Source organism: Daktulosphaira vitifoliae, unplaced genomic scaffold (genome assembly GCF_025091365.1).
Source record: "Daktulosphaira vitifoliae isolate Bord-2020 unplaced genomic scaffold, ASM2509136v1 Scaffold_5, whole genome shotgun sequence".
NCBI classification, from domain to species: domain Eukaryota; kingdom Metazoa; phylum Arthropoda; class Insecta; order Hemiptera; family Phylloxeridae; genus Daktulosphaira; species Daktulosphaira vitifoliae.
Window position 1 is genome coordinate 1725086 of NW_026099576.1, and position 20019 is coordinate 1745104.

Genomic DNA, 20019 nt, shown 5'->3' on the forward strand with positions numbered 1-20019 from the left:
AATTCAATTAAAAAGAAAAATTTTATTAATTTAATATTGCATAGTAACAATAGTTATTGATATAATTATACTATAAAAATTATAATACAGTAATTAATTTTGCATTTTGTTTTCTAAGCGACCTTTAAGTTGTACGGTTGTAGAGTTAGCACGTGTTAGGTATACAGACACAGAGGTATAACAAGGTCATGTACAAACGTACGTACAATCGTACATCTATAGCTGTAATTAAAATCTTCGCCCAGATCTGGATTTAACCTAACCTAACTTATTATCCAAATACGTAAAAATTTCAAATATGCTTTTTAATCACGGTAGTGGTATAATTTGTATCTAACCGTGAATGGCTGTCACTTTTGGGTTCTTCATGGTCGTGTCTTTATACCTTAGACCCGCAAATGGGAAATAGTAGATCTTATTTCGTCTAGTCATGATACGGTTGCACTTTTAAAAGACTCAAATCTTTAGCAACCTTAAGTTTCAAGTGTGTTGGTAAGTTAATATTATTAAACATTTTGTAGCTGTACGATTACAAATTAAATGTAATACATAGCATTTTTTTGTCAGTTGACGAGTCATGGGTTTTATATTAGAAAATGTGTTAAAAATAGGGTGATAACAAACTTTTAACAATTTTCTTTATTATAACTTTAATTTTAGTGATTTTTCTCTTACTCATAAGTTTTACAAATTAATAATAATTTTTTATAATATCAAAGTACACATTTTACGAAATGTAGAGCACAAAGCATGTTTTATAACAATAAAACATTATTAATATAAACGTTTATCATAAAGCTTACACATTTTTGTTTAGAAATAAACAATAATACTCGTTTATACTATTACAGTGTCTACTCATCATATTTTAGTCGTTTCAGAGTCATTTATTATTACTTTTAATTCAGATATATTTGATTTTTGTTTTTAAATATAAAAAGAAATATATTAATATTAGTTGAATGTGAAAAAATTGAATATTTCAAAAGTTGATTTTCCCTATGTATACTTATAACGAATTTAAATAATACAATTTTTTTTTCAGTATACAAATATAAAAGTTTTTAGTTTTAATGATCAAGAAACCAGTGTTTTGATATTATTTTGTAATTACTTCAAAAAGTATTTATAATATGGATAATTTATCATTAGATTCTAGCAATGATTTTTTGATAGAAGAAGATTATAGTTTAGAAGCCAACACTTGTGGCATTTGCAAGTATGTATATTTATTTTAATAATTAAATTTTAGAGATAAATTTCAATATATGCAATTATAATAAAATAAAAAGAAGATTGAAGTAATAATTATCTGTTTTACTTATTTTAAAATTTGAGACAATTACAAAAAAAAATTTTACATTACATATGTAGTTTTCTGAATTTGGTAGAGTATTTTCCAAGGCTATTCTCATACTCCGCTATGCTATTTTATTATGTACAACCTAAGAGTATACCGTTTTGGCTCATCCAAATAATTGCAATGTTCATTTATAATCTTCAGCTACCTTCTGCCATACAAAAAATCCACTTCTAACTTAACTATTACAAGAATATGTGACCTTAAAGAAATTATCGTTTACTGATTGATATACTTTTAACATTAAAAATCAAGGCATAGATAGGAATAGAATTTTATAAATTTATGCTCTATTCTATCAAAATTCATTGATATAACTTATTAATACTATCATTCTAGTTGAATAACTTAATGTTACTTTACCTAACTACATTTTTGTAAAATTAATCCTTTATTTAACTCAAAAACAGTTAATTTATTAATATCTAGGTTGTTATATTTTCTATAATATTATTATAAATTTAAAATTCTTTATTTTAGAAATCAGCTTATGTGCCCAAGAATTTTGAACTGTTTACATGTATTTTGTGAGAAATGTATTTTACAATTAGTAAATGTAAATTCAATGTTTAGTGTTTTAAATATAATATGTCCTACCTGTAGTCAGCCCACTACTGTAAGTATTGTTTTTTTTGGTTCAGAACATAAATAAAATAGATAATATAAATTATTTTCATATTTTTGTGTCTAGACTCAGTTAAATCGTGGTGCTTTGACATTACCTCAGGACTATGTAACAAGAGATATTCTTGAGATAGAAATGTTGAAAAATCACAAACTTATTTGTAAGTCTTGTCGAGACAATAAAGAAGCAACTCATAAGTGTATAACTTGTTGCAACTTTTTATGTTCAAGTTGTGAGAGCATGCATAAAGTAATTTATTACATTTTTTTAATTATTTATATTATTGCAAACTAACTTATTTGGTAACCATAGGCAGGTTTTCTCCCTACCTAAAAAATATTTTTATGTCATATTATATGTAATTTTCTTCAATTTTTGAAGGGTTTAGTGCTCCGAATTACATCTATGTTGGTAATTCATTCTGTATTATTTATTATAGATGCTTGTTACTCCTGGGCAATACCATTATATGGTATCTATTGATGATATGATTCGAAATGCACAAGATAAAACTGCTATTCATAAAATGGTTTTGTGTGAAAAGCATAATAATGAACAAATGGTTTATTACTGTAATACTTGTAATGTAAGTTCTATTTATTGTATTTGAATAATATTATAAAGAGAAGCTAGAAAAATAGAAGTTTTTAAGTTTTATACTATGTAAAATGAAAAAAAAAATTGTAAGTGTATTTCTTGTGGAAACCACTGCATTTTACCACTTCTCTCACAAATTTTAAATATTTTCATTTAAAACATTTGTTTTTTAATGCTCATTTTTCATTCAAAAGTGTTTGAAAAAATTTGAAGAAATCATTAGTTCAATAAGTATAAGTTACAGTTTTTTTAAGTTGTTAAATTAAAAACCAAAAATACCTAAAAATTGGTTTTTTTTTTGTGGTTGAGTTAATATTGTTGTTTAATATAAGTTTTTAGTAAAATCATGTGACTTAACTATTACCCAAAATTAAGAGAAAAAACAATAGCACAGTGGTTTATCAGTGTTTTATCTTAAGAAATTGGGGGATTATTCCAGATGCAAAATTAATTTCTATGTCCTTATTTATATCCTGATTACAAGATTTATGTCTTGTAAGTATAATAAATGAATAAATATTTATTATAGTAATTAAATTTAGTATGAAATTGATAATCAGTAATTTAGTATTGTAATTTTTACAGAGGAATTATAAAAAAATATTAAGTAGATATTACTTTTATGGCAAACCTGTATAAAGAATTGAATTTTATACTTCTATTATTTGTGGAAATATTTTATTAAAAAAAATTTTTTTGAAGCAGTCATTTTTTACAGTAGCGTAATTTTAAAATATTTGTCCAAATTTCTAAAATTAAGGGTTTCTTATAATATTTGGTAACTATAAATTAAACTAGATTAATATTGTGTTGTTTTAATGTGTTAATGATTAAAATTGGGGTCCAGTAAGAGCTGAGAGGTTTTAAGGGCAAATATAAAATGAACTCACAGTACAAGACCTTTTTAGTTTTACATTGAAACTAAAAATTTTAGTTTCAATGATTTTAATTTGACAATATATATTTTAAAAACATTAGAAACGAATGATATGGAAAATGTAGTTTAATTAATTTTTCAACTGTTAAAGTAGACATTTTTTAAAATTTTTGAAGGTTATATGAAAATACAAATTTTAATCATTTGATTGACGTATTGTTGAAAAACATTGTTCAAATGAAAGCTGTGAAAAATGAATGATAGACAAAAAAAAAAAGCCACTTAAAAAAATAATAAGAATTTTCTTCTCATGAGGAAAGACTACAGTGATGAGGTCTTTGATATTCATTGAAATTATTCAATCTAAATGAGGTTTTAAATGAATTTTGAATTTTTTGTCACCTCAAAAAGAATTAGGAAAAAAAAGGAAAAATATTAATTGACACACAGTGTATGACCCTCGTACCCTGTGTGCATTTAACACATAAGTATTATCTAGGTGGCAACAGCATATCAAAATAATCATTAGAAATAAAGAACCATTTGAGTAAGTTGGTTCAAAATTTCAAGTTTATGTTGTATATTCTCGACTTAAAAAAGCAAAAAATTTTAAATTACTTTAAATAATAAATATAACAAAATAAAATAAAAATTTTGAATAACAAAATAAATGGATTAGTATCCTTTCACCCCTTTCTTAATACTTTCAAAAAAATTTGTACAACATGTTAAAAAATTTTCCAATTTTCACACAAAAATTGTACTTTTTCTTTAACTTATACACCCGTTTTCACCACATAGCCTAGTCCCAAGGTAAAATTTTCTGTTTTTCAAATTAAATATAATTATATAAGCTTTTACTTAAGATATATATAAAAATTACAGTATCCCCGAAACATTTTCAAAAGAAAAATTGAAAAATTACATTTTTTGTGAAAAAGTTGTTATTTTGAAACCTTCCCTGTGGGCATGTCAAAGGGTTGAATTTTCACCAAAAATATATCAAATGGTAGGTAAATATCTAAGGTAACTATATAAAAATTATGTGTATTTTTCATTTTTAAAAAGTTTTTGGGAGTTTTAAGAATAATAAGTTTAAACAGTGTTAAAAATTATTGATTTTTAAAACTGTAATTTTTTTTATAGAATCCTCCCATTTATGAGGAATATGGGAATTTTATTAATTTTTGAGGGTAATGTTGACTAGATATAATGTAATCTTTAGACACATTGTTAAAAGAAAACAGTTTAGTGATAATGGAAATGTAATAAATATAATGGAATAATGTGGTAATGGAAACAAAAAAAAAAAAACACTTAGAAAAATAATACCTTCTCAGCTTTACATCAAAGCTTATAAATCTAAATCATGAGTAACTTAAAAGAAAGGTCATCCAAGAATGATATGTTATTTTAAAATAAGTAATTATATCGTAAAACCAAAAAAAAAAATTATTTGATTTATATTTGTGAAATTATTATAATATAATTATTTAATATGTAATATAATGTAAACTTGACAAATATTTTTACAAAATAATACTTTTTTATAAATCTATCACATTAATATGTTGAACAATATAATTGCAACTGTACAATGCAATACTGTATTAATACAATGGTGCATAACAATAGAGTTATGCAATACTATATTATACTATTTCATTAATGCAAAGTTAAATTGCATTAGGTATGCAATGTTAAATTTTAAATGATTAACACTCCCGTTTGACTATAAAGTTTTTAGATTTATTAACCTTACTGATATTATCAAACTATTTTACACAGCATACTTATTGATACATTTAAATTGTGAATATTTCTCTTATTAACACAAGAAAGTCATGTAACATAACAGTAGGCAAACATTGTTAAATTCAGTGACTTAAATTTCATCAAAACAATTTTGGCCCCTTCTCAGAAACTCGATATTATATTACTTTTTTTTTATTGTAACTTTAGTTAGAGGTGTCTAGCAATCGTATGTATAATTATTTATCAAATTGCACCTATAACCAAAAAATATTTATAGTTAATATGTTTTAGGAAAACTCCAAGGGGATAAATTATATATTTGTATTATTTGTTTGAAACAAATACCATGTTCCTAGGCCACACATAATATCACATTAGCTTAAAATTAAATGAATCTGTATGCAAAATTATTACTCTGTCGTCTTGATCATAACTGCATGATTAGCATATTGTAGTACAAAAAAGTGCAAAAAAATCTATGTTGAGACTAGAACCCTTCTTAGGTTGCCTGTTAATATGCAGTGTTACTTAATAGACAAAGAACTTGAGCGCTTCACAAACTAAAATAATCATTATTAAAACTGAAGTATATAATATAGATTTTAAAATAATTACTATTATAGTGTAAATTAAGATTGTATAACTTTTAACAACAATAATATATACTGTAATTTGAAGTAAAAATGTGATTTAAAATTGAGTAAATTGTAAACTTTGATAGCTTGTAACTTTTTAACAAATTGTGTTTAGGCAAAAAAAATATATGATATATTTGTAATCAGAAGAGAAAAACAAATCTATCAAAAAATAACATTTTTTGAAATTCATAAGAAAAGTGATAAAATGCACTTAAGCCTTGTTGTGTACAATTGTTATATGACACAATGTTATTTTGAAAAATTTAATTTTAAGTTGTACATTTGTATTCAAAATAATTTTTTTGTATAGATATTGTGCATATGTTGTTAGGTATTAATTATAGTTAATATCTATACAATATTTATATTTTTAAAATTTTAAGATTTGTATTATTACCCTTTATTATTTATTCATTAATTTGTAGGAGTTAGCATGCACCAAATGTCTTAATATACCCACTCCAAGAACTTGTCAACATAGCTATGATAGTTTATCCAATGCATATAAAAAGTATGGTACTGAATTAGAGTATCTTGTGCGTGAAAGCAAAAATGTTATGAAGAATGTTTCTGTTTTACCAGCTTCTTTAGAAAAAGCATTAGATATTCTGCAGCTTTCTCACGATCATATAAAATCAAATATTGAGGAGACATTCCAGGTAATCGCATTAAATATATTGTATAGAGTGATTATTTTATCATTAAATACTTAATTATTCAAAAAAAAAAATAATTTTTTGTCTTTTAGTTACATACTTTTCTCAATTTATCAGTCATAAAATATTTCTTATATTCAGTTCTAATTCCTTTAAGGGTGTTCTAATTTTTTCTAATGGCAACATATATATTTAACTAGATTAAATGATAAGAAATGATCTAATTAAGAAACCATGAATCAATAACAACTTTTAAACCATTATTATAAAAGTTCTGAACATTACTTTGGCAAGAGGAGGAGTGATAAATATTTAGTTATTAAATGTGATATAAGAATGGCTGATGTGGGAAGATTGTGTTAAATGGAAGTTTAGGATAAGAGTGACCAACACTAAATAGTTAGGATTAAGGCGAGAAGAAAGAAGAAGAAAAGCTTAAAATATTCAATAGATCAAAAGTTAGATTTGTTTAAAAAAAAGTGGTGATCAATTCATCATACACCACTCGATTTATTGCAAAATAAATACAATAAAAAAAAAATTTGACTTCTTTTAGTTACATATATTTTTACACCTAGGCAGGACAAAAAGTATAGTTAGAAAATAACTAGTGATAAAAATATTAGCACCCACTCTTCACCTTCAATCATTACTTTAAATTTTTGATAACTTTTGATACTGGTCCAAAAGTTGTTATTGACCAGTCATTTTTTTAATTAAATCATTTGTATTAAACTTTGGTGGGAAATATAGTTTGCACTGATGTATATACACTAGGGTGGCCACTATTTACACATGAAGGAAAATTTTTGAGCGAAACTTCAGTAGTGTCAGGCGTAAATTTGTTCCTTTATGTCTAAAGATAATCTCTAAAAAATTTGAGCTTTATACTACTTGCTTAACTGGGCGCACATAAAGGTCAAAGTTTTGGAAAAATATAAAAAATTTCAATGTTTTACATTTTTAGGCTATAGATTTAGTTTTAAAAAAAATATTATTTTATATAATATTGTAGCTATTGTAATTTTCTATAAAAAAAGTTCTTCTTACAATTTCGCGTTTAGTTAATACTTTTTGGTTAAAATAATAAAACTCAACAATACTCGTTATTTATGAAAATATATTTAAATAAAAAAGGTTATTAAATAGTTTCGCTTAAAACTGATAGTTTTTGAAGTATTGATAAATATAGTAAAAATATTTTGTCAATATGTTCTAATTTGTATAACGTGAACTATTTTGTACTATTTATATCATACTGTGCTATGATTTCTGGATTCCGTTTGATAAACCTGTTTACTGATAATTTTCTAAGTATAATAACAAAAATAATATCTTAGAATGACAAAGTACTATCATTAACAGGGTTATAAGACGTGATGACACAATATTTTTCTAGTTTCTTATCTTTTTATCTCTACTAGCAATTGTCTTTTTTTTTATATTATATATATTTATTTATTTTAGAGTTTTAAAGCTATACTAGAAACTTGCAAAAATGATGCGTTAGCTCAACTTAAATCTGTACAAAAACAGCAGGAATTAAAAATAATGGATAAATTTGAAGAGTAGATATTTTATTATACATTTTTTTAAGTTTAAATTAGTAATATTTTTGTTTCTAAAATTTAGAGTAAAAAAAATTACGGATAGCATTGATGGAGTACAACAATTTGCCACTCGTCTTTTAGAAAATGGTAGTGAATCTGAAATAATGGCTTTAAAGAAACTTATATTTACCCAAATGCTACAACTTTTTGGCCAAATACCTGATGTAGATATTGATTCAAAAATATCCTACACTCCTGATATATCTGGTTTTAAAAATACTTGTCAGGTGTGTATTTTTTAAGTTTTGTTTGTTTCTTTTTTCATTGAATAAATTTTATTTACAGAAATATTTTGGCCAAATTGAAACTGATCAATGCAACAATGTAACTGTTGGACCTATATCTCCACCTACGCCTAGATCTAATTTTTTAACAGACCGTCCTTTTCCACCTCCAGTATTAACTTCAATGGTGGAATCTCAAATATTTGATTTAAACTTAGCTCGTTTATGTTCGCTTAATGTTGAGGATAACCCTATACTACCAACATTGCAGACATCTGATTCATTAAGTGACTTACTAAGCACCCCAACTAATTTAGACAATAATTTTGCTCTCAATAATTTACAAGCACTTGCAAAACTCGACAATATGAATATTAACAACAACAACAATAACAATAGTAGGAGTCAAATTAAAGTTATTATTTTTTAATATAAAATAAAAATAATTGTTTTAGATATGATTCAAAGTTTAATGAGCCCATTAGTTTTAAACCAGCCAGGTCTTGATCCATTCTCTATGGGTAGCGGTTCATCTATGAGTTCTCCTACAACTACATTGTCTCCAGGTAAATATTAAGATATATAACAAAGTTTTTTGTTTATAAATAAAAATTGTATGATTGTATGAGTTAAATTAAAATTTTTGAAAATTTTATAATTATTTAACCATTATAATAATAAGTATATTATTTTCATTTATATTTAAACAGTAACTCTACTTTTGTGATAAATTGTAACGGTTTCCTTAAACAAAACTTTATTGTAGTACTATAAGTTTTCTGATATCAGCCCTTTTCCAAACTCATACAATAACTATGGTTGTTTTTTTAGTTTATAGCTATATTTATCAGAATAAATTTAGTATATTCAAATAAATTAAGTTTATTAATATGATATTATTCAATGGGTGTGGTGTAGTACAGTGGATCATTCAATCATCACCTTAATGCAGTTGTGCTGTTTTCTGTTGGTTCATGGATGGTCGACCATACAGGAACTTTAATAGTGACACACACCTTGCCTTTATACTGCTTCCCTTAACCAACCATAAAGATATGTCAGCTTAATAGCCAGAGAATATACTACAAACTCGTCTGGTAGAGCTGGCCTCTAATAATTAAGTAGAGACTTAATATATATTAAGTCTCTACTTAAGATAATGATAATTTGTATGAAAAAAAATATAGCAAAACGCTTATTATTGAACATTAAAAAAAATAATAGTAATAAAAAAATTCGTTAATAATTTATCAAAGTCCTAATTATTAAAACCAGTTCTTTTAATTTTTAACTATTTAATATAAAAACTTGAATTTATTACATTATAACTATCTAATTAAACATTTTTAATTAATTTTAACTCATTTAATATATTCATAATTAATTGACATTGAATTTATTTTGAAAAATTTTACCATTATTAAACAAGATATATTTAATCATCAATTAAAAACAAAAAATTATCAAAAAAAAAAAAAAATCAATTAATGTTTAACGGTTTTAGTATTATTAATTAAATTGTAATAAATTTATTTAATTACTATCAAAATCATAAAATTGTTATTTTGATACGCAAAATAGAAATCAAATTTAAAATAATATTTATACTTTTGATATGAAGCTAAGAAGGTTTTGGTTTTATGGTGATGTATGGATTTTATAACTGTCTATGAAAATTCTCAGCTCTCACTGTGTTCAATTTCAATAATTAATATGTTAAAAAATACCAATTTTTATCTAGTTGAATTTATCTACACTAATTTAAAAAAAAGAACCTCATTTTGAGAAGTTATAAAAAATATCTCAAAATTGCACTACTGAAAAATAGAATTTTCAAAAAAACTTTACATTAAACTGATATAACTTTTTTTTTTTAAGACTGATCTGAATGAGATTTTAATGAAGTATACTAGATACAATAAATCTAAGTACAGGAAGCGTTTGAAAGAGATCATCCACAAAAAGTTGTGCTTTATATATTTTTAAAAGAAAAAGTTTTATTATAATTTAAAGGAATATAAATCATAATTTTACAAGCACTTGAATGATTAAAAGCTAGTAGTTAGATATTAAAGTCTCTCAACTTAATTTATTTTACATCCTTAACAGTAATCTCAACAGATAACAAGTTATTTTATTTTCAAATATACACTAGGTAATTATTTTTGCTTGAAGTGCTTAAGGATGTATCCAAGTTTTTCAATTGAGTTCTGACATTTCAGACTCATTGTAGAGTCCATCTTCAGAGTGATGGTTACTAGTCGGTGGCTGCAACTATATAATGGATACATCCTTAAGCAACAAGACAATCCATAAAAGCTTAAACACATCCATAGGTAATTATTAGTTATACCTTTATTAATAATAAAACATACAATATTAATGTTTTTGTTAGTAACAGAAACATTCTAATTATTTTATTTAAATAGACATTACATTATATTATATTACAATTATAGTGGGACGGTGTGGCCGAGTCGGTAATGTGACAGTGCTCGACGCACATTGCCTCGGGTTCAAAAATCAGTTGTGGGCGTCTTATTTGTCAAACAAAAGATCAATTCAGTAATTAGAGTCGTCATCCCTTTCTCTGGCGATGGACTAACTACCCATCCCGGAGTATTAACGGTTAAGAAACCTCCTCCTTTGAGAGAGGCCGCTATGGCCCTTAATGCGCTGATAAAGCGAAAAAAAAAAATATAATGATAGGTGTTTTAAATCTTAGTCAATGACTTTTATGCATACACTAAGTATAAATTCAATCTAGCCTGTCTCCGATACAGAAGAGTCTCTTTAATGATTATGTGATCTAATTACAAATTTTTAGAGTAAAACTAGTTTACAAATAATATTTTTGTTCTTATATTTATGGTAGATATTTATGGTGTAGCCACTAACTCTAATTGGTATAGTAAAGAGAGACGAGCCCCACCAACTAGACCTAAACGTCATTCTAGTAGACCTAGTATGGATATTGTTGCAAAATTTGGTCAAATGGGAAGTGGTCTTGGTCAGTTTCATTCTCCTCATGGTTTTTGTCTTAGTCCATCTGAAGATATTGTAGTTGCAGATACTCATAACCATCGTATACAAGTAATCTAATTTTTTTCATGATTAGATGTTAAGTCTTTTTTTAAATTTTTAATTGATAAACCATTATGTGAAAGTTACTAGCTACTTGTAATTTTTTTTTTTTTTTTACATAAATATAATTATATAACAATTTTATTAAAATAAGTATTTATTGAGTTACAAATATAAATACATGAGTGGGTTTGTAGGGTAGTGGGTATAGCTTATATTGATATGTTGCACTCTGTCATTATAGTTGTCAAGATTCGAGGTATTTTACTAAGAATATTTTTGTTTTATTTTAAGTTAATTATTTTCAACATTTTTTAGTTTTTTGCTTTTTTTGTTTGATTTGAAAAAATTGTACATTTACACAAATATAATAATCAATTCTATAATCATAAATTCAATTGTTAAAAATAATAAAATTTTCATTTTTTCATTTTTATAAAAATGTGTCATTATTATAACTTAATAAATCATTCTATGAGAAATTTCAATATAAGGCACTTAGAATTCAACAACTATAAGTGAAATTTTTTTGTAATATGTAAAAATTTTAATAGTTTAAATTTATAATTTTTCATATAACACCATGTAAAAAAAATATATTTTTTAGATCGATGCGAAGCTGAGATGGTATTAATTTTACTATGATGTGTTTTTTTTTTGTTTCTATTACCACATTTTTCAGCTTCCACCGAACCGATTTCTTTTAATGATATGTCAAAAGATCACAAATTATATTTAGTCAATGATTTAACCTCAAAAATTGAAAAAAATTTTACCTCGTTCCCCTTAAATAAGGGTAATCTCCAAAAAATTACAATTTTAAAAATAAGTAATTTTTGACATTCTATTCACTTTTATTTACCAAAAACAATTTTTTTTTTATATTGAAATTAGGTAATTTCCTTTCATTTGATATAAATTTTTTTTATTTGGACCTTTACTTGCTCACCGATTCAATAAAAATATTTGTTGAATATCAAGGATCCTATTACTTTAGTATACCCTTGTTAAAAGGACTTTCTTATTCATATTAAAAATATATTAATGTATGGTTTATATTGTATTTATTAACATTAAAAGAACACAATTTTAATCTTACTGAACTTATAATCTCCGAATATTGGAAAAAATCATTTAATTTTAGAAATTCAGACAAATATCTCAAAATTACGCCATTGAAAAAAATTGCCACTTCACAAAAACTATTATTAATTAAATATCTCCAGATTAATAGGAGTTTAAAATTTGTTTTTATACTAAATACACAGTAAAATAAAATATTGTTTAATGGTTATAAACTAATATATACTTTATTAAACCAAATAATAATGTTGATTTCAAGTCTGAAATTAGTTTTTTTCTATCACCTCTTTTTTGAGATTATTGATAATTAGAAACATGAAAAAATTAAATAAAATTTTATCAAGTTATTATTTATTTTTTATATGTTAAAAATAATCCGTGCAAAATTTTAATTCAAAATGACATTTTTAACTAATTTTTTTGATTCATTACAAATTCTTGATTTGTATAAAAGTTTATAATTAAATATTATAGAACTTTTAAACACAAATTTAGCTCAACTTGCAAGTTTAGAATTTATATCATTAAAAAAAAAAATTTTCATGTAGGATAAAATATTCTATTTTTTTAATTGATATATGATCAGAAACTTATATAATTACTATTAATAGTAAATTTATAACGAAAACTCAAAATTTCGATTAAAACGTTTTATTGTAATAAATCATTTAAATAGAAATCATAGTAAGCATTACTATGCAACTCTTGGTGTTAAATTAATTACTTATTTTGATACCATAATAACATAATACATTCTGCTGGTTACGTATTTTTAAATTAAAATATATATTTATTGATTATTCATACGTATTATAATAATCAAATATAAATATTTGTTATATTAATTTGAAGGGTTTTGTTATTATTTAGTTCATAAGCAAAACTTTAATTGCGGATTTGAAATAGGCGTAAAAATAAGTTAAGAAAAGTATATTTTGGTGTTTGATAAAAATTCTTTATAGACCAATAAATTTATTATGTAACAAACAATTTTTTTTTTTTTTTTTGAAAAGTATTGCATCAAGCCCTTCAACTTTTATACATGTTTGCCATAAAAGTAATATCTACCTAATAATTTTTTTATAATTTCTCCCTAAAAATTACAATACTAAATTATTAAATATCAATTTCATAATCTATTTAATTGATAAAATAAATATTTATTCGTATATTAAAAGTATAAATCATAGATCTACTAATTAGGAATATTGAAGGAATAAGGAGTTCAATTTGATTTTAGAATAGTCCTTGTATAAAAACAATGTATGCCTACAATCCTTAAGAGAAGTATGGAATTTTTTCTTTTTTAATTTATTTAGAATTGCAGTTATTTTGTATCGAAAAATTTGAAAAACTAGCAAATTTTATTTCTACATAATTATAAAAACTATGCACCTTTCCTACTTTTTGAAAGTTTTATTAAGAAGTCTGTTAGTAATGTTATAAAATTAAATTATTAGTACTATATATATATGTTATGAAATTCTTTTGAAACTTAATTATTGAATTGTTATGACAATTAAACAATTATCTTGTTTAACTTATAGAATTTTATTTAAATTAATAAACTAATAAGTACTTAATTGTTATTTTAGGTGTTTGAAAAAGATGGTACATACAAAACGGAATTTGGTAGAGAGGGTAAAGAAGATGGCTATTTATTTTACCCTAGAAAAGTTGTATTTTTAAATCACAATCAGATAGTTGTTTGTGACCGTGGTTCAGATAGATCAAGAGTACAAATATTTGAATATCCTACTGGTAAATTTATCAAAAAAATACAAGTTCAATTTATTGAAATAGTTGCTGGAGTAGCTGTAACTGCTAATGGTCATCTTGCTCTGGTTGATAGTGTACATCCAACTGTATTTGTATTAAATGTTAATGAAGATAATGGAATAATGAAGTGGTTTGATTGTGCTTCTTACATGGAAGAACCGTCAGATATAATAGTCAGAGGTAAAGTTATTTATTCAAATAAATAATTAAAAATTAAATGTGATTTATCATAAAAAAAACTTAATTTAAATATTTTTGTTATTTAAATTTTTCAGATGAAGATTATTATGTTTGTGATTTTAAAGGCCACTCAATAGTAGTATTTAATGATGAGGGTGTTTGTTTGCGACGAATTGGAGGTGAATACATTACTAGTTTTCCAAATGGTATAGATATATCTGAAAATGGTGAAATATTAGTTGGTGATTCTCATGGTAATCGTTTTCATGTAGCTGTATTTTCTCATGATGGTACTCATTTAACAGATTTAGAATGCCCTTATATAAAAGTAAGTATTTTTGTTAAATTTCTTCATATTGGAAAGAGAACATTTTGTTCTGGACCTCAAACCAATAAATACCTTAAAAACTTCATTTATTATTTTTCTTGATCCAAAAAAAAAATCAATAATATACAGATGAGTCTAATAGATATGTCATAATAAATCATATTTTTTTATAATTATAACTTTACAATTTTTCTCTTAACAATTTGATAGGTTAATAATAATTTTAGAACAAGTATTCATTAAAGTATAAACTATTCTGAAATTTTGAATAGAAATAAAAATATTTTATTTGTATATATTTTTTTTACTAAAGAAAAATGATAAAACATATTATTATTATTATTTTTTTAGCTTTGATGCGAAGCTGAGAAGGTATTAATTGTACTATGTGTTTTTTTTTTTTTGTCTTTTACCACTTTCTCAGCTCTCACTGAACCGATTTCTTTCAAATATAGGTCAAAAGATCACAATTCGTATCTGGTCATAAGACATTACCCTCAAAAATTGAAAAAATTTCCTTCATTCCCCGTAAATGAGGGAAACCTCCAAAAAAATTACAAACTTAAAAATCGCTAATTTTCGAATTTTTTTTTTACTTAAAACTGCCATAACTTTTTAAAAAATGAACAAATCAATATAATTTTTTTTTATATATGCATAATGTCTTTACCTATCATTTGATATATTTTTTTTATAAATATGACCCTTTACCTGTCCACAGGGGGGATTTAAAATGACAACTTTTTCACAAAAAATTAATTTTTTTAACCAAACTTTTAAAAGTGTTCCAGAAAGTATGACACTTTTATATATATCTTAAATTAAAGCTAATGTAATATACTTTATTATGAAAAAAAAAAATTTCGGATTTTATTTTGTCTTCACGTTAAAAATGGCTACCGTATGCTATTTTTGTGTTAAAATTCTCGATTTTATATTTTACATTTTTAACTTTATATTTCTATAACTTTTCGAAACATGCATAGATCAATACAATTTTTTTATGAGAAATCTATAAAAAAAAAAATTATATTGTTCATTTTTTAAAAAGTTATGGCAGTTTTAAGTAAAAAAAAAATTCGAAAATTAGCGATTTTTAAGTTTGTAATTTTTTTGGAGGTTTCCCCCATTTACGGGGAACGAGGGAAAATTGTTCAATTTTTGTGGGTAATGTCTTAGATTAGATACGATTTGTGATCTTTTGACGTATCGTTGAAAGAAATCGGTTCGGTGAGAGCTGAAAAAAAGTGGTAACAGAAAAAAAAAACATCAAAGCTAAAAAACACATCATAGTAAAACCAATACCTTCTCAGCTTCACATTAAAGCTAAAATACAGTGATATAATCATAAAAAGTTATTAGATTTGTCATATCTATAACACTCGCCTTGTAAATATCTACCATTATTATTAATAAACTAATTGGAAATATATTATATTTTTAAATAAATTTATTAAAATTTGTTCTTTTGTGACATAAGTCACATGTCGACATATTGTTGGCTACCCTAGAATTGCCATGAGGCATTACCAAAGGGCAGCCAACGTCACAATAAAATTCGCACCTCCACCTTGTGAATCAGCTTAAAATTGATTCACAACATGGTGTGGCCTTTCTCCGTTATCCAGACCCTAGAGTGGAGTCTGTTGTCTGGGCTGCACCACGTGAAGGTGTGATCAGAACTTGGCGAAGGTTGGCCAAATAACTTACAGATATAAAACATACAGAACAAACTCATAAGGTGCCGGCCCAAAACTGCGTATCAGGTCCTCTTAGTCCAGGCGGCGTGGTTGCCTTTGTTTTAAGCATTTTGATTCCTCTTTCTTATTCAAGATGAATTCAGCAAACACTTGGATCTGTATTTAGGCCTCTCGGCTCCCCAATATCAAGATACTATGGACCCAATACGAAACATAGAGCTCTAAAATTTCATGATTTCGTCACCATACCTCAAAAAAGAGGGTGTGCACAGCATTGTTTGTCTCTCCTGAATGATTCTGAAAGTGGTCGCATGTTACCATTACTGTTTTACAAATACCGTGGAGATATTTGTTGAAGCAGCTGGTGCTATTCATCACTTGTGCGTGATGGTATGTCATTTTAACCGTGAATCCAGTCTACCCGTATAGATATCTACAAAAAATCTGTAGATAGTGTTTAATTTTTAGAAGAAATTGTTGAGATATATTAAAAGCATCATCATCTTCCATTTTCTTAAGTATGCCTTAAATACAAGTTTTATGATTTATAAGTATAACAAATGAATAAATACTTATTACAGTTATTAAGTTTAGTATGAAATTGATATTAAATAATTTAATAGTGAGGTTAGATGCAAGTACTGCAATTTTTATTTTTTATCCTCGCTCTTTCCACCTTAGTAATATTCATAACTTTTAATAAAATACTTGAAATTGTTATAAAAAAAAACAAGTTGAAGGATGGTGATAAAAACCAAATTATTACTTAGCAAAGTAAACTGTTTGAGGTTATATGGACCTGACGTCCATATAAGAAGAGGTAGACCAAAAAAGAGATAAAGGGATATTATTGAATATGATATAAGAATGGATGATATGAATGTATATGATGTGGGAGATCATGTCAAGTGGAAGTTTAGAATAAGGGTGACCGACCCTAAGTATTTAGGATTAAGGTGAGGAAAAAGAAGAAAAAGATATAATAGAGCATTAATGTTATTGATCATGTTAATGGACAATCAAGGATTTTCAAAATCTTAATTACAAAAACAAATTTAAGAATTAAATTTTATAATATGGATACTAAACTAGTAATTACTTTTCTATTTAATAGATTCAACAATTTTAAATGTATAATAACTCTTCCAATTACATACAGTCTATAAATTATTTTCATTGTCCTGAACATATATTAATGTTAGGCAACATTTTGGCTATAAATCAAGGCAATAATCGTAAAAAAAATTATAACTAAGTAATTACATTTAATAAGTAATACTAATAATTCTTATAATTAAAATTCATTTGTTAAGAGTTGTATTATTACTAGAACAGTCACAGTAAAAATATTACCAATATAGTGTAAATTTAGAAATGTTTTTTTGGTTGCTTTTTTATTTTGTCGTTTTAATAGTATTTTCTTGGGTTAGGTCTTCTTAGTTAATCTATCTTACGTTGTGAATCAGCTCTTGATTAATTTCAGGCTGATTCACAACGTGGTGGTGTGAATTCTAGACGGCGTGGACCGCCCTGAAGCAATACCTCGCGGTAGTTCCAGGGCGGTCCACATCATGCCGGCATGTGGAAAAAAAAAAAGTTAATCTATCTTAATACTATAAGATACAATTATATAATCAGCAGTGTGGTGTATAAACTATTAAAAAATTTTCCATCTGTTAATACCACTATTTGCTTACTAATATTTAATCACAATTTTTTTTTAAATATTATGAAAGACAGTATTTTAAACTTTAGTACTATCGTTTTTATTAAAAAATTATCTTGTAATCATACATTATTTAAAGACAGTAACAACAAAAAAAAATTTTTTTTTTAATGTGTGAATGAGTTTTTGTACCCTAACCGAATATAACTACTGCTAAGAACAATAGCAACCAAACTTTGAAATCATCAAAAATATGATTAGCACGCCAAGGTGTAAGCTAATAAGTTAATTTTATTTGACCATTTGCTTGTTTATTGAGCTTTTTTGGAGTTCGGTCACTATCGTTCTCAGCAGACGGTTTGTAGCATTGTGTAAAGATGTGAAAATAAGATTTTAGGTTTTTATTCATTTTATTTCCAAATCTCAAGAATATTCTTTATTTTGATAGAAGAAAAAAAATTTAATTAATTGTAAAAATTAATTTAGTTTAAAGTTATTTCATAACATTTTTAAACATTGATATGATACATTATTATTTTTAAAACCATTAATGAAGTTTGCATAGAAACTGTAGGATAGTAACCCCTTTAGGCACCCATTTAAGAGACGAGAGGAAAATGAAAAAAGAGGAGAATGAGAAAAATAATGTACAAAAAAAAAAAATAATAATGGAAAATAAGAATTTTATTCTTAAATTATTGCAGACATATAGAATTCCACAATTTTTTCAAACTACGTCTTTGTTCTATCCTCTCTTGTATTTAGGTTGATGATTAATCAGATTTTGAGTAAAACTGTGTTTAAAGAAAATTAATAGTTTAAAGTATTGCAGCTATCATACATTTTTCATAAATTGTAACAATAATTTTTTTAAATATTGACTTTTACTAAAACATTGTCTAGTCTTTAATTATTAATAGTAAAGAAGAACGCTATTCTTTTGTACAACTTAAATTACATTATATAAATTATTATACATAATATAATTATTTAGTTTTTAAGGGTAGAGGTTTACCCAGAACAATAACTTGAAAGTTAGTCTAAATTTTAATTTAACTTGATATTATTTCAGGTATCTCGTTGTTGTGGATTAAAAATCACTTCTGGAGGTCATATTGTTACATTGGCTAAAAATAATCATCATGTTCTTGTTTTGAATGCAACAATTTAACTTGATTGTAAAATTGATCTTTATCTATTACCCAAAAAATTTAATTGGTAACTTAATTTTTCCTGTTTTGCTTCAATTTTTATTTTATAGTTAATTATTTTTTGAGACTGCTCGAAGTGCATTTTTTTTCTAGATATAACAAATTTATTTTATTTTTAAGGATGTTGACATTTTACTGATTTTTTTATTTTATTTTAACCATAATTATTAAAATTAATTTATTTCCTCAATAAGAAAAAGTAATTTTAGTTCCTATTTATTAAAAGGTATAATATATTAATATATGAGTTGTTTTCATTCAGTTAAGATTTTTTTTTATCTTGAAACTTATTGTTACATAAACTTACATTTTTTGTTTATGAAAATAATGGGTGTTGACCTCGTTTCAAACAATCTAGTTAACATTTAGTCAATTTAATCTAGACTTAGATAATTTTCAAATATTTATGTAAATAAATTTCATTAAATGAATATTTTATTTATATTATAAAATATAAAGCAAAATAACTTGGCTATATATAAAAATGTTATTTTATAATTAAATAAATTCAAATATTGTTCACAAATGTACATGCAATATTAAACATTAATTGTTATTTTGTTTTATTAATTATTATTTGTTTATTATTATTATTATTATTATTATTACTCTTTTATTTTTTTTTTAATGTTCAGTTAAAAATATT

General features: G+C 24.7%; 1 protein-coding gene across 1 annotated transcript; it reads left to right on the plus strand.

The window, feature by feature from the left end:
• Positions 1-308: 308 nt before the first annotated feature.
• On the plus strand, positions 309-19943 carry LOC126908324 (B-box type zinc finger protein ncl-1-like). The gene is made up of 14 exons (XM_050690257.1): positions 309-492; positions 1046-1219; positions 1841-1976; positions 2052-2234; positions 2425-2571; positions 6278-6511; positions 7976-8076; positions 8141-8345; positions 8404-8740; positions 8798-8908; positions 11218-11435; positions 14105-14468; positions 14564-14796; positions 19235-19943. Exons 2-14 carry the CDS (start codon positions 1134-1136, stop codon positions 19331-19333), a joined length of 2454 nt encoding a protein of 817 aa, XP_050546214.1. The 5' UTR covers positions 309-492; positions 1046-1133; the 3' UTR covers positions 19334-19943.
• The last annotated feature ends 76 nt before the right edge of the window (positions 19944-20019 follow it).

Coding starts and splice junctions, on each gene's coding strand:
- LOC126908324 (XM_050690257.1), top strand. CDS start 1,134: ATGGATAATTTATCATTAGATTCTAGCAATGATTTTTTGATAGAAGAA. Junction 8,741..8,797: donor CAACAACAACAATAACAATA/GTAGGAGTCAAA, acceptor TAATTGTTTTAG/ATATGATTCAAAGTTTAATG. Junction 8,909..11,217: donor TACAACTACATTGTCTCCAG/GTAAATATTAAG, acceptor TATTTATGGTAG/ATATTTATGGTGTAGCCACT.